At 49.6% G+C, this 15,020-nt stretch overlaps 1 protein-coding gene across 1 annotated transcript in view; it reads right to left on the bottom strand.

Annotated features, from left to right (window-relative positions):
- Positions 1-505: 505 nt before the first annotated feature.
- LOC137352734 (trypsin-3-like) overlaps positions 506-15,020 on the bottom strand; it is a 40,231-nt gene continuing 25,716 nt past the window's right edge. The window contains exons 3-5 of the mRNA XM_068018490.1: positions 10,195-10,457; positions 9,187-9,323; positions 506-661 (exon numbers count right to left, since the gene is read on the bottom strand). Coding sequence (XP_067874591.1) covers positions 512-661; positions 9,187-9,323; positions 10,195-10,457 — 550 coding nt within the window. The 3' untranslated portion in view covers positions 506-511. The remainder of the gene's footprint in view (positions 662-9,186; positions 9,324-10,194; positions 10,458-15,020) is intronic.

The following is a 15,020-nucleotide window of genomic DNA, read 5'->3' as shown; positions in this document are numbered from 1 at the left end:
CGGGAAACGCGGCAGCCAGTCTCTGCACAGCAAGATCCCACAGTCAGCAATGCAATAGTGAGGAGAGAACCTGCTCTCGTGATGTCTGCTGAGGGTTAAATTTTGCCTGGAACACTGCAGAAGAAGCCCCGCCCACTGTACTTTAATCTGCGGGGTCCCCTGTATCTACCTTTAAGGCAGAAGAGGCCACAGTTTCAACGTCTCACCTGAAAAACTGCTTCTCTGACAGTGCAGCATCCCTGATGCAGAGCTAACGCCGTTCGGCTGGATTCTGGGCTGAAGCGGGATTTGGACCCAAGACCACTGGATCAAACCCATTGCATTCGAGCAGAGCTGCACGAATTGAATTGGAAAAGGAGTCTATCCTCTTTCGCAATTCACTTGTGAGACGCACAAGCCCTTCCCGAAATATTTTGACCAGTAAAGGATTCTTTCACCAGTGCTTTTGTTCAATGTTATTTTATTGTCTGTTCAATACAGAACATTAGGAAAACACGGGCTCTTGTGATTTCTAATTACTTCCCATGGTGCTCCGGATCCAGGAAATATAGTTGCAGACTTTAGTATAAACTCCAGGATAATTCCTCATGGCACAGCCAGCTCCCCAGGATACAATTCCTTCCAGCTTTTCACCGCAGACAACAGGTCCGCCTGAATCCCCCTGTGTGAGAGGAGATCAGCACTCAATAAGAATACAATAATATATTATATATATTATATATCACCTTTGACACAGTAAAGTATCGTTAACAAACACTGAGCCACGTCAAGTGATATTAGGGACCGGCGACCAAAAGCTCAGTCAAAGAGGTCGGTTTTTAAGGAGCGTCTTAAAGGAGGAGAGAGAGAGGCGGAGAGGTTTAGGGAGGGAATTCCAGAGCTTAGGGCCCCAGGCAGCTGAAGGCACGGCCGCCAATGGTGGAGCGATGGGAATCGGGGGATAAGCGAGAGGCCGGAATTGGAGGAGCGCAGAGATCTCGGAGGGTTTTAGGGACTGGAGGAGGTTACAGAGATAGGGAGGGTTGTAGGGGCTGGTGGAGGTTACAGAGATAGGGAGGGTTGTAGGGGCTGGAGGAGGTTATAGAGATAGGGAGGGTACTAGGGAATGGAGGGGGTTGCAGAGACAGGGAGTGTTGTTGGGGCTGGAGGAGGTTACAGAGATAGGGAGGGTTGCAGGGACTGGAGGAGGTTACAGAGATAGTGAGCGTTGTAGGGACTGGAGGAGGTTACAGGGATAGGGAGAGTTGTCGGGGCTGGAGGAGGTTATAGAGATAGGGAGGGTTGTAGGGACTGGAGGAGGTTACAGAGATAGGGAGGGTTCTAGGGACTGGAGGAGGTTACAGAGATAGGGAGGGTGATAGGGACTGGAGTGGGTTACAGAGATAGGGAGGGTTGTAGGGACTGGAGGAGGTTGCATAGATAGTGAAGGTTGTAGGGACTGGAGGAGGTTACAGAGATAGGGAGAGGTTTGTAGGGAGTGGAGGAGGTTGCAGAGATAGGGAGGGTTGTAGGGAGTGGAGGAGGTTACAGAGATGGGGAGGGTTGTAGGGAGTGGAGGAGGTTACAGAGATAGGGAGGGTTGTAGGGACTTGTGGAGAATACAGAGATAGTGAGGGTTGTAGTGACTGGAGGGGGTTACAGAGATAGGGAGGGTTGTATGGCCTGGAGTAGGTTACAAAGATAGGGAGGGTTGTAGGGGCTGGAGTAGGTTACAAAGATAGGGGGGGTTGTAGGGGTTGGAGGAGTTTACAGAGATAGGGAGGGGGTGTAGGACTGGAGGAGAATACAGAGATAGGGAGGGTTGTAGGGATTGGAGGAGGTTACAGGGATAGGGAGGGTAGTAGGGAATGGAGGAGGTTGCAGAGATGGGAGGGTGGTAGGGACTGGAGGAGTTTACAGCGATAGGGAGGGTTGTAGGGACTGGAGGAGGTTACAGAGATAGGGAGTGTTGTAGGGAGTGGAGGAGGTTACAGAGATAGGGCGGGTTGTAGGGAGTGGAGGAGGTTACAACGATAGGGAGGGTTGTAGGGAGTGGAGAAGGTTACAGAGATGGGGAGGGTTGTAGGGAATGGAGGAGGTTACAGAGATGGAGAGTGTTGTAGGGAGTGGAGGAGGTTACAGAAATAGGGAGGGTTGTAGTGACTGGAGGGGGTTACAAAGATAGGGAGGGTTGTATGGCCTGGAGGAGGTTACAGAGATAGGGAGGGTTGTAGGGAGTGGAGGAAGTTACAGAGATGGGGAGGGTTGTAGGGACTGGAGGAGGCTACAGAGATAGTGAGGGTTGTATGGCCTGGAGGAGGTTACAGAGATCGGGAGGGTTGTAGGGAGTGGAGGAGATTACAGAGATAGGGAGGGTTGTAGGGACTGGAGGAGGGCACAGAGATAGGGAGAGTTGTAGTTGGCTGGAGGAGGTTACACAGATAGGGAGGGTTGTAGGGACTGGAGGAGGGTACAGAGATAGAGGGGTTGTAGGGACTGGAGGAGGGTACAGAGATAGGGAGGGTTGTAGTGGCTGGAGGAGGTTACAGAGATAGGGAGGGTGGTAGGGACTGGAGGAGGTTACAGAGATAGGGGGGGTTGTAGGGACTGGAGTAGGTTACAGAGATAGGGAGGGTTGTAGGGACTGGAGGAGGTTACAGAGATAGGGAGGGTTGTAGGGACTGGAGGAGGGTACTGAGATAGAGGGGTTTTAGGGACTGGAGGAGGTTACAGAGATAGTGAGGGTTGTAGGGTCTGGAGGAGGTTACAGAGATAGGTAGGGTTGTAGGGACTGGAGGAGGGTACAGAGATAGAGGGGTTGTAGGGACTGGAGGAGGTTACAGAGATAGTGAGGGTTGTAGCATCTGGAGGAGGTTACAGAGATAGGGAGGGTTGTAGGGACTGGAGGAGGGTACGGAGATAGGGAGGGTTGTAGGGACTGAAGGAGGGTACAGAGATAGGGAGTGTTGTCGGGACTGGAGGAGGTTACAGAGATTGGGAGGGTTGTAGGGACTGGAGGTGGTTACAGAGATAGGGAGGGTTGTAGGGACTGAAGGAGGTTACAGAGATTGGGAGGGTTGTAGGGACTGGAGGAGGTTACAGAGATAGGGAGGGTTGTAGGGACTGGAGGAGGTTACAGAGATAGGGTGGGTTGTAGGGACTGGAGGTTACAGAGATAGGGAGGGTTGTAGGGAATGGAGGAGGTTACAGAGATAGGGCGGGTTGTAGGGAGTGGAGGAGGTTACAACGATAGGGAGTGTTGTAGGGAGTGGAGAAGGTTACAGAGATGGGGAGGGTTGTAGGGAATGGAGGAGGTTACAGAAATAGGGAGGGTTGTAGTGACTGGAGGGGGTTACAAAGATAGGGAGGGTTGTATGGCCTGGAGGAGGTTACAGAGATAGGGAGGGTTGTAGGGAGTGGAGGAAGTTACAGAGATGGGGAGGGTTGTAGGGACTGGAGGAGGCTACAGAGATAGTGAGGGTTGTATGGCCTGGAGGAGGTTACAGAGATAGGGAGGGTTGTAGGGAGTGGAGGAGATTACAGAGATAGGGAGGGTTGTAGGGACTGGAGGAGGGCACAGAGATAGGGAGAGTTGTAGTTGGCTGGAGGAGGTTACACAGATAGGGAGGGTTGTAGGGACTGGAGGAGGGTACAGAGATAGAGGGGTTGTAGGGACTGGAGGAGGGTACAGAGATAGGGAGGGTTGTAGTGGCTGGAGGAGGTTACAGAGATAGGGAGGGTGGTAGGGACTGGAGGAGGTTACAGAGATAGGGGGGGTTGTAGGGACTGGAGAAGGTTACAGAGATAGGGAGGGTTGTAGGGACTGGAGGAGGTTACAGAGATAGGGAGGGTTGTAGGGACTGGAGGAGGGTACTGAGATAGAGGGGTTTTAGGGACTGGAGGAGGTTACAGAGATAGTGAGGGTTGTAGGGTCTGGAGGAGGTTACAGAGATAGGTAGGGTTGTAGGGACTGGAGGAGGGTACAGAGATAGAGGGGTTGTAGGGACTGGAGGAGGTTACAGAGATAGTGAGGGTTGTAGCATCTGGAGGAGGTTACAGAGATAGGGAGGGTTGTAGGGACTGGAGGAGGGTACGGAGATAGGGAGGGTTGTAGGGACTGAAGGAGGGTACAGAGATAGGGAGGGTTGTCGGGACTGGAGGAGGTTACAGAGATTGGGAGGGTTGTAGGGACTGGAGGTGGTTACAGAGATAGGGAGGGTTGTAGGGACTGGAGGAGGTTACAGAGATTGGGAGGATTGTAGGGACTGGAGGAGGTTACAGAGATAGGGAGGGTTGTAGGGACTGGAGGAGGTTACAGAGATAGGGAGGGTTGTAGGGGCTGGTGGAGGTTACAGAGATAGGGAGGGTTGTAGGGGCTGGAGGAGGTTATAGAGATAGGGAGGGTACTAGGGAATGGAGGGGGTTGCAGAGACAGGGAGTGTTGTTGGGGCTGGAGGAGGTTACAGAGATAGGGAGGGTTGCAGGGACTGGAGGAGGTTACAGAGATAGTGAGCGTTGTAGGGACTGGAGGAGGTTACAGGGATAGGGAGAGTTGTCGGGGCTGGAGGAGGTTATAGAGATAGGGAGGGTTGTAGGGACTGGAGGAGGTTACAGAGATAGGGAGGGTTCTAGGGACTGGAGGAGGTTACAGAGATAGGGAGGGTGATAGGGACTGGAGTGGGTTACAGAGATAGGGAGGGTTGTAGGGACTGGAGGAGGTTGCATAGATAGTGAAGGTTGTAGGGACTGGAGGAGGTTACAGAGATAGGGAGAGGTTTGTAGGGAGTGGAGGAGGTTGCAGAGATAGGGAGGGTTGTAGGGAGTGGAGGAGGTTACAGAGATGGGGAGGGTTGTAGGGAGTGGAGGAGGTTACAGAGATAGGGAGGGTTGTAGGGACTTGTGGAGAATACAGAGATAGTGAGGGTTGTAGTGACTGGAGGGGGTTACAGAGATAGGGAGGGTTGTATGGCCTGGAGTAGGTTACAAAGATAGGGAGGGTTGTAGGGGCTGGAGTAGGTTACAAAGATAGGGGGGGTTGTAGGGGTTGGAGGAGTTTACAGAGATAGGGAGGGGGTGTAGGACTGGAGGAGAATACAGAGATAGGGAGGGTTGTAGGGATTGGAGGAGGTTACAGGGATAGGGAGGGTAGTAGGGAATGGAGGAGGTTGCAGAGATGGGAGGGTGGTAGGGACTGGAGGAGTTTACAGCGATAGGGAGGGTTGTAGGGACTGGAGGAGGTTACAGAGATAGGGAGTGTTGTAGGGAGTGGAGGAGGTTACAGAGATAGGGCGGGTTGTAGGGAGTGGAGGAGGTTACAACGATAGGGAGGGTTGTAGGGAGTGGAGAAGGTTACAGAGATGGGGAGGGTTGTAGGGAATGGAGGAGGTTACAGAGATGGAGAGTGTTGTAGGGAGTGGAGGAGGTTACAGAAATAGGGAGGGTTGTAGTGACTGGAGGGGGTTACAAAGATAGGGAGGGTTGTATGGCCTGGAGGAGGTTACAGAGATAGGGAGGGTTGTAGGGAGTGGAGGAAGTTACAGAGATGGGGAGGGTTGTAGGGACTGGAGGAGGCTACAGAGATAGTGAGGGTTGTATGGCCTGGAGGAGGTTACAGAGATCGGGAGGGTTGTAGGGAGTGGAGGAGATTACAGAGATAGGGAGGGTTGTAGGGACTGGAGGAGGGCACAGAGATAGGGAGAGTTGTAGTTGGCTGGAGGAGGTTACACAGATAGGGAGGGTTGTAGGGACTGGAGGAGGGTACAGAGATAGAGGGGTTGTAGGGACTGGAGGAGGGTACAGAGATAGGGAGGGTTGTAGTGGCTGGAGGAGGTTACAGAGATAGGGAGGGTGGTAGGGACTGGAGGAGGTTACAGAGATAGGGGGGGTTGTAGGGACTGGAGTAGGTTACAGAGATAGGGAGGGTTGTAGGGACTGGAGGAGGTTACAGAGATAGGGAGGGTTGTAGGGACTGGAGGAGGGTACTGAGATAGAGGGGTTTTAGGGACTGGAGGAGGTTACAGAGATAGTGAGGGTTGTAGGGTCTGGAGGAGGTTACAGAGATAGGTAGGGTTGTAGGGACTGGAGGAGGGTACAGAGATAGAGGGGTTGTAGGGACTGGAGGAGGTTACAGAGATAGTGAGGGTTGTAGCATCTGGAGGAGGTTACAGAGATAGGGAGGGTTGTAGGGACTGGAGGAGGGTACGGAGATAGGGAGGGTTGTAGGGACTGAAGGAGGGTACAGAGATAGGGAGTGTTGTCGGGACTGGAGGAGGTTACAGAGATTGGGAGGGTTGTAGGGACTGGAGGTGGTTACAGAGATAGGGAGGGTTGTAGGGACTGAAGGAGGTTACAGAGATTGGGAGGGTTGTAGGGACTGGAGGAGGTTACAGAGATAGGGAGGGTTGTAGGGACTGGAGGAGGTTACAGAGATAGGGTGGGTTGTAGGGACTGGAGGTTACAGAGATAGGGAGGGTTGTAGGGAATGGAGGAGGTTACAGAGATAGGGCGGGTTGTAGGGAGTGGAGGAGGTTACAACGATAGGGAGTGTTGTAGGGAGTGGAGAAGGTTACAGAGATGGGGAGGGTTGTAGGGAATGGAGGAGGTTACAGAAATAGGGAGGGTTGTAGTGACTGGAGGGGGTTACAAAGATAGGGAGGGTTGTATGGCCTGGAGGAGGTTACAGAGATAGGGAGGGTTGTAGGGAGTGGAGGAAGTTACAGAGATGGGGAGGGTTGTAGGGACTGGAGGAGGCTACAGAGATAGTGAGGGTTGTATGGCCTGGAGGAGGTTACAGAGATAGGGAGGGTTGTAGGGAGTGGAGGAGATTACAGAGATAGGGAGGGTTGTAGGGACTGGAGGAGGGCACAGAGATAGGGAGAGTTGTAGTTGGCTGGAGGAGGTTACACAGATAGGGAGGGTTGTAGGGACTGGAGGAGGGTACAGAGATAGAGGGGTTGTAGGGACTGGAGGAGGGTACAGAGATAGGGAGGGTTGTAGTGGCTGGAGGAGGTTACAGAGATAGGGAGGGTGGTAGGGACTGGAGGAGGTTACAGAGATAGGGGGGTTTGTAGGGACTGGAGGAGGTTACAGAGATAGGGAGGGTTGTAGGGACTGGAGGAGGTTACAGAGATAGGGAGGGTTGTAGGGACTGGAGGAGGGTACTGAGATAGAGGGGTTTTAGGGACTGGAGGAGGTTACAGAGATAGTGAGGGTTGTAGGGTCTGGAGGAGGTTACAGAGATAGGTAGGGTTGTAGGGACTGGAGGAGGGTACAGAGATAGAGGGGTTGTAGGGACTGGAGGAGGTTACAGAGATAGTGAGGGTTGTAGCATCTGGAGGAGGTTACAGAGATAGGGAGGGTTGTAGGGACTGGAGGAGGGTACGGAGATAGGGAGGGTTGTAGGGACTGAAGGAGGGTACAGAGATAGGGAGGGTTGTCGGGACTGGAGGAGGTTACAGAGATTGGGAGGGTTGTAGGGACTGGAGGTGGTTACAGAGATAGGGAGGGTTGTAGGGACTGGAGGAGGTTACAGAGATTGGGAGGGTTGTAGGGACTGGAGGAGGTTACAGAGATAGGGAGGGTTGTAGGGACTGGAGGAGGTTACAGAGATAGGGTGGGTTGTAGGGACTGGAGGTTACAGAGATAGGAAGGGTTGTAGGGACTGGAGGAGGTTACAGAGATAGGGAGGGTTGTAGGGACTGGAGGAGGTTACAGAGATAGGGAGGGTTGTAGGGACTGGAGGAGCTTACAGAGATAGTGAGGGTTCTAGAGACTGGAGGAAGTTACAGAGAAAGGGAGGGTTGTAGGGACTGGAGGAGGTTACAGAGATAGGGAGGTTTGTAGGGACTGGAGGAAGTTACAGAGAAAGGGAGGGTTGTAGGGACTGGAGGAGGTTACAGAGATAGGGTGGGTTGTAGGGACTGGAGGAGGTTACAGAGATAGGGAGGGTTGTAGGGACTGGAGGAGGTTACAGAGATAGGGAGGGTTGTAGGGACTGGAGGAGGTTACAGAGATAGGGAGGGTTGTAGGGACTGGAGGAGGTTACAGAGATAGGGAGGGTTGTAGGGACTGGAGGAAGTTACAGAGATAGGGAGGGTTGTAGGGACTGGAGGAAGTTACAGAGATAGGGAGGGGGCTATGGATGTATTTGATGATAAGGAACGGAGTTTAACATTTCTCATTGTTGAACTGGTCTTGGAACACATTAGTGAACGAAGAGAAGAGTTTTGAATGAGTTGAGGGTTACGGAGGGTGGAAGGTGAGAGGGTGCCCAGGAGTCACTGCCTTTTCTTGCCCCATCCCCACCCTGCCCCTGCGGGCCGATCTCCTGATCGTTTTGAGTCAGTGTTTTACGTGGCGGGATCCTTATATGCCCCGGGACCACAGTGGTCATTCACAGGGCTGGCTGCTCAGCAGCATCGCAGTGCCACCGGGGCGCGGTGGCCACTGCCAGTACTGCAAGAGTCCTCTGACCCAGGCCCAGCCCTGGGATCCCGGATCCGAGCTCAGTGTGGCGGGGTTGCCGGGGCCAATCTGGAAGGCCCCGGCGAGGGGGAGTCAGGAGGGGGGGCGGTGGGGGGGGAGAATTGTTCCCAGTGGGGGTCCTCCGTGGGCCACAAATTGCCCACGAAGGAGGGACGTCCTCCCCCCCACCTCCCCAAGCCTGCACGGAGAACACCTCGTTTTACAGGTCAGATCCCAGAGCTGGCGGGAAGAGGCCCTTAATTGAACCCTTTAATAGGCCACTTCAGGGCCTCAATTGACCCACCGTGCATATGCCCCATCTTTGAAAGAGCTAGCCAGTTCATCTCACTCCAAGTAACCTGAAAATATTTCATCTTCAATCCTCCGTTCCATTTTCTTTTGAAAGTTACTATTGAATCTGCTTCCACCGCCCTTTCAGGCAGCGCGTTCCAGATCACAACAACTCACTGCGTCAAAAAAATTCTCCTCCTCTCCCCCCTTCAGGTTCCTTTACCAATTTGCTTGATAAAATACACAGAGCTCTCTCCCTCTGAGTGTGCGGTTGGACCCTGCTACCTGAATCAGGACAAGACAATTGCAGTCCTGGAGGAACTGGGATCATTGTCGCCTTCTGAGTTTTTCTCCTTCCAGTGAAAATGAGGACGAGGAGCTGTGGAGGGACCGAACAGAACTGGGTCTGCAGGCATTCGCCGCTCTCCGTGTACCAGGTCATTTCCCCCTTACCTGACAGGCATCCTTTCCGCCCTCAATGAATCCAGCACAAAACATGTTTTTCGAGATCTGCCCAGGGTAAGATTGTTGACAGGTGTTGTCAGTCAACACAGGGATGTCGAGACACTGCAGCTTAGGAGGGTACTGAACTGAGAAGGGAACAGAATTCACAAAAGGGTATTCAATTGGAATTAGCTTCAATGCCATGGATATAGTCACACAGTGACATCACACACTGAAAATGGTGACCTCACACACTGCAAACAGTGACATCACACACTGCAAATGGTGACATCAGACACTGCAAATGGTGACATCGCATGCTTAAAATGTTGACGTCACACACTTCAAACTGTGACATTACATACTACAAACAGTGACATCACACACTGCAAGCTGTGACATCATACACTGCAAATGGTGACATCATACACAGCAAATGGTGATGTCCCACACTTAAAACAGTGACATCGCGTACTGCAAACAGTGACGTCACAGACATGCTCAGAGAGCTGGGAGTTCTCCCAATATCCTGGGCTAACATTGTTTTCTCAACTCGCACCAGCTAAAGAAAAGGACCTAAACACTTTATTACTACATTTATCTCACTGTTGCTTGTGGGATCTTGCTTTGTATAGAGTGGTTACAACGCTTGTAAAAGACATGAGAAAAACAAGTTTGCATTTATATAGCACCTTTCACATCCTCAGGGCACCCCAAAGCGCTTCACAGCCGATGAAGCACTTATGAAGTGTAATCACCGTTGAGATGTGGACAAACTAAGCTGCTGATTTTGCACAGCAAGATCCCACAAATAACCAGTGACTTTACTGCCCAGGTGATCTGTTTCAGGTTGGTTAACGGTGGAATGTTGGCCAGGATACTGGGAGGCTTTCTTAGAATTGTGCCCCGTGAACTTTAGTATCTTGTACCTCATTTACATGAAAGGTAAGTGTGAAGACGCGCCATTGCAGAAACATATGGATAACTATCAGGGATGGTTTGTGCGGGTCCACTCACCTCCTCCGTTGTTAAGGAGATTGCCCCATCCTGACACCAGGCATTGCAGCCCGGCGGTGGGACATACAGCAGAAGGTTCAATCGGTCCAACATAGTTATTGAACTGGACAGGTTTGGACAGTTTGACCAGCATGATGTCATTGTCGACAGTCCAAGCATCGTAAGCGGGGTGACTGATGACTTTGGAGGCCACTATGTGTTGCTCAGTACCCTCATCAACATCGGTGTTGTGTTCACCAATATGGGCCACGAGCGTGTCAGCTCTGCAAAAGAAATGGCATGCCACAGAGGCTTGCATTTATATAGCACCTTTCACAATGGGCTGGATGCCCCAAAATACTGTCCAACAATGATGTACCAAGTAATTGTACTTACAACAGATCACACGGAGTGACTGTACTTACAACTGACCGCATGGAGTGACTGTATTTACAACTGATTGCAGGGAGTGACTGTACTTACAACTGATTTCAGGGAGTGACTGTATTTACAACTGATTGCAGGGAGTGACTGTATTTACAACTGATTGCAGGGAGTGACTGTACTTACAACTGACCGCATGGAGTGACTGTACTTACAACTGATTTCAGGGATTGCGTGTACTTACAACTGACCGCATGGAGTGACTGTATTTACAACTGATTGCAGGGAGTGACTGTATTTACAACTGATTGCAGGGAGTGACTGTACTTACAACTGATTTCAGGGAGTGACTGTATTTACAACTGATTGCAGGGAGTGACTGTATTTACAACTGATTGCAGGGAGTGACTGTACTTACAACTGATTTCAGGGAGTGACTGTATTTACAACTGATTGCAGGGAGTGACTGTACTTACAACTGATTGCAGGGAGTGACTGTATTTACAACTGATTGCAGGGAGTGACTGTATTTACAACTGATTGCAGGGAGCGACTGTACTTACAACTGACCGCATGGAGTGACTGTATTTATAACTGATTGCAGGGAGTGACTGTATTTACAACTGATTGCAGGGAGTGACTGTACTTACAACTGATTGCAGGGAGTGACTGTATTTACAACTGATTGCAGGGAGTGACTGTATTTACAACTGATTGCAGGGAGTGACTGTACTTACAACTGATTTCAGGGAGTGACTGTATTTACAACTGATTGCAGGGAGTGACTGTACTTACAACTGATTGCAGGGAGTGACTGTACTTACAACTGATTGCAGGGAGTGACTGTATTTACAACTGATTGCAGGGAGTGACTGTACTTACAACTGATTGCAGGGATTGACTGTATTTACAACTGATTGCAGGGAGTGACTGTACTTACAACTGATTGCAGGGAGTGACTGTATTTACAACTGATTGCAGGGAGTGACTGTACTTACAACTGATTGCAGGGAGTGACTGTATTTACAACTGATTGCAGGGAGTGACTGTACTTACAACTGATTGCAGGGAGTGACTGTACTTACAACTGATTGCAGGGAGTGACTGTATTTACAACTGATTGCAGGGAGTGACTGTACTTACAACTGATTTCAGGGAGTGACTGTATTTACAACTGATTGCAGGGAGTGACTGTACTTACAACTGATTGCAGGGAGTGACTGTATTTACAACTGATTGAAGGGAGTGACTGTACTTACAACTGATTGCAGGGAGTGACTGTACTTACAACTGATTGCAGGGAGTGACTGTATTTACAACTGATTGCAGGGAGTGACTGTACTTACAACTGATTGCAGGGAGTGACTGTATTTACAACTGATTGCAGGGAGTGACTGTATTTACAACTGATTGCAGGGAGTGACTGTACTTATAACTGATCGCAGGGTGTGATGACTTACAACTGACTGCAGGGAGTGACTGTACTTACAACTGATTGCAGGGAGTGACTGTATTTACAACTGATTGCAGGGAGTGACTGTACTTACAACTGATTGCAGGGAGTGACTGTATTTACAACTGATTGCAGGGAGTGACTGTATTTACAACTGATTGCAGGGAGTGACTGTACTTACAACTGATTGCAGGGAGTGACTGTATTTACAACTGATTGCAGGGAGTGACTGTACTTACAACTGATTGCAGGGAGTGACTGTATTTACAACTGATTGCAGGGAGTGACTGTACTTACAACTCATTGCAGGGAGTGACTGTACTTACAACTGATTGCAGGGAGTGACTGTATTTACAACTGATTGCAGGGAGTGACTGTACTTACAACTGATTTCAGGGAGTGACTGTATTTACAACTGATTGCAGGGAGTGACTGTACTTACAACTGATTGCAGGGAGTGACTGTATTTACAACTGATTGCAGGGAGTGACTGTACTTACAACTGATTGCAGGGAGTGACTGTATTTACAACTGATTGCAGGGAGTGACTGTACTTACAACTGATTGCAGGGAGTGACTGTATTTACAACTGATTGCAGGGAGTGACTGTATTTACAACTGATTGCAGGGAGTGACTGTACTTATAACTGATCGCAGGGTGTGATGACTTACAACTGACTGCAGGGAGTGACTGTACTTACAACTGATTGCAGGGAGTGACTGTATTTACAACTGATTGCAGGGAGTGACTGTACTTACAACTGATTGCAGGGAGTGACTGTATTTACAACTGATTGCAGGGAGTGACTGTGCTTACAACTGATTGCAGGGAGTGACTGTATTTACAAATGATTGCAGGGAGTGACGTACTTACAACTGATTGCAGGGAGTGACTGTATTTACAACTGATTGCAGGGAGTGACTGTACTTACAACTGATTTCAGGGAGTGACTGTATTTACAACTGATTGCAGGGAGTGACTGTACTTACAACTGATTGCAGGGAGTGACTGTATTTACAACTGATTGCAGGGAGTGATTGTACTTACAACTGATTGCAGGGAGTGACTGTATTTACAACTGATTGCAGGGAGTGACTGTACTTACAACTGATTGCAGGGAGTGACTGTATTTACAACTGATTGCAGGGAGTGACTGTACTTATAACTGATCGCAGGGTGTGATGACTTACAACTGACTGCAGGGATTGACTGTACTTACAACTGATTGCAGGGCGTGACTGTACTTACAACTGATTGCTGGTAGTAACTGTACTTACAACTGATTCCAGGGAGTGACTGTACTTATAACTGATTGCAGGGTGTGACGACTTACAACTGACTGCAGGGATTGACTGTACTTACAACTGATTGCAGGGAGTGACTGTACTTACAACTGATTGCAGGTAGTAACCCTACTCACAACTGATTGCAGGGAGTGACTGTACTTACAACTGATTGCAGGAAGTGACGGTACTTACAACTGATTGCAGGGAGTGACTGTACTTATAACTGATTGCAGGGATTCACTGTACTTACAACTGACCGCAGGGTGTGACTGTACTTACAACTGATCGCATGGAGTGACTGTACATACAACTGATTGCAGGGAGTGACTGTATTAACAACTGATTGCAGGGAGTGACTGTACTTACAACTGATTGTAAGGAGTGACAGTACTTATAACTGATTGCAGGGATTGACTGTACTTACAACTGATTGCAGGGAGTGACTGTACTTACAACTGATTGCAGGAAGTAACTATACTTACAACTGATTGCAGGGACTGTCTGCACTTACAACTGATTGCATGGAGTGACTGTACTTACAACTGATTGCAGGGATTGACTGTACTTACAAATGATTGCAGGGAGTGACTGTACTTACAACTGATTGCAGGAAGTGACTATACTTACAACTGATTGCAGGGAGTGACTGTACTTACAACTGATTGCACGGAGTGACTGTACTTACAACTGATTGCACGGAGTGACTGTTCTTACAACTGATTGCACGGAGTGACTGTACTTACAACTGATTGCACGGAGTGACTGTACTTACAATTGATTGCAGGGAGTGACTGTACTTACAACTGATTGCAGGGATTGACTGTACTTACAGCTGATTGCATGGAGTGACTGTTCTTACAACTGATTGCAGGGATTGACTGTACTTACAACTGATTGCAGGGATTGACTGTACTTACAGCTGATTGCATGGAGTGACTGTTCTTACAACTGATTGCAGGGAGTGACTGTACTTACAACTGATTGCAGGGATTGACTGTACTTACAACTGCTTACATGGAGTGACTGTTCTTATAACTGATTGCTGGGATTGACTGTACTTACAACTGACCACAGGGAGTGACTGTACTTACAACTGACCGCAGCGATTGACTGTACTTACAACTGATTGCAGGGAGGGACTGTACGTACAACTGATCGCAGGGTGTGACTGCACTTACAACTGATCGCAGGGTGTGACTGCACTTATAACTGATCGCAGGGTGTGACTACTTACAACTGACCGCTGGGATTGAATGTACTTACAACTGATTGCATGGAGTGATTGTACTTACAACTGATTGCTGGGATTGACTGTACTTACCACTGACCACAGGGAGTGACTGTACTTACAACTAACCGCAGCGATTGACTGTACTTACAACTGATTGCAGGGAGGGACTGTACGTACAACTGATTGCAGGAAGTGACTGTACTTACAACTGACCGCAGGAAGTGACTGTACTTACAACTGATTGCAGGGAGTGACTGTACTTACAACTGATTGCAGGCAGTGACAGTACTTACAACTGACCACAGGAAGTGACTGTACTTACAACTGATTGCAGGGAGTGACTGTACTTATAACTGATTGCAGGAAGTGACTGTACTTACAACTGATCGCAGGGTGTGACTATACTTACAACTGATTGCATGGAGTGACTGTACTTACAACTGATATCAGGGATTGACTGTACTTACAACTGATTGCATGGAGTGACTGTAC

This window comes from Heterodontus francisci, chromosome 39 (assembly GCF_036365525.1).
Source record: "Heterodontus francisci isolate sHetFra1 chromosome 39, sHetFra1.hap1, whole genome shotgun sequence".
NCBI classification, from domain to species: Eukaryota; Metazoa; Chordata; class Chondrichthyes; order Heterodontiformes; family Heterodontidae; genus Heterodontus; species Heterodontus francisci.
This window is presented reverse-complemented; position numbering and strand designations above follow the sequence as displayed.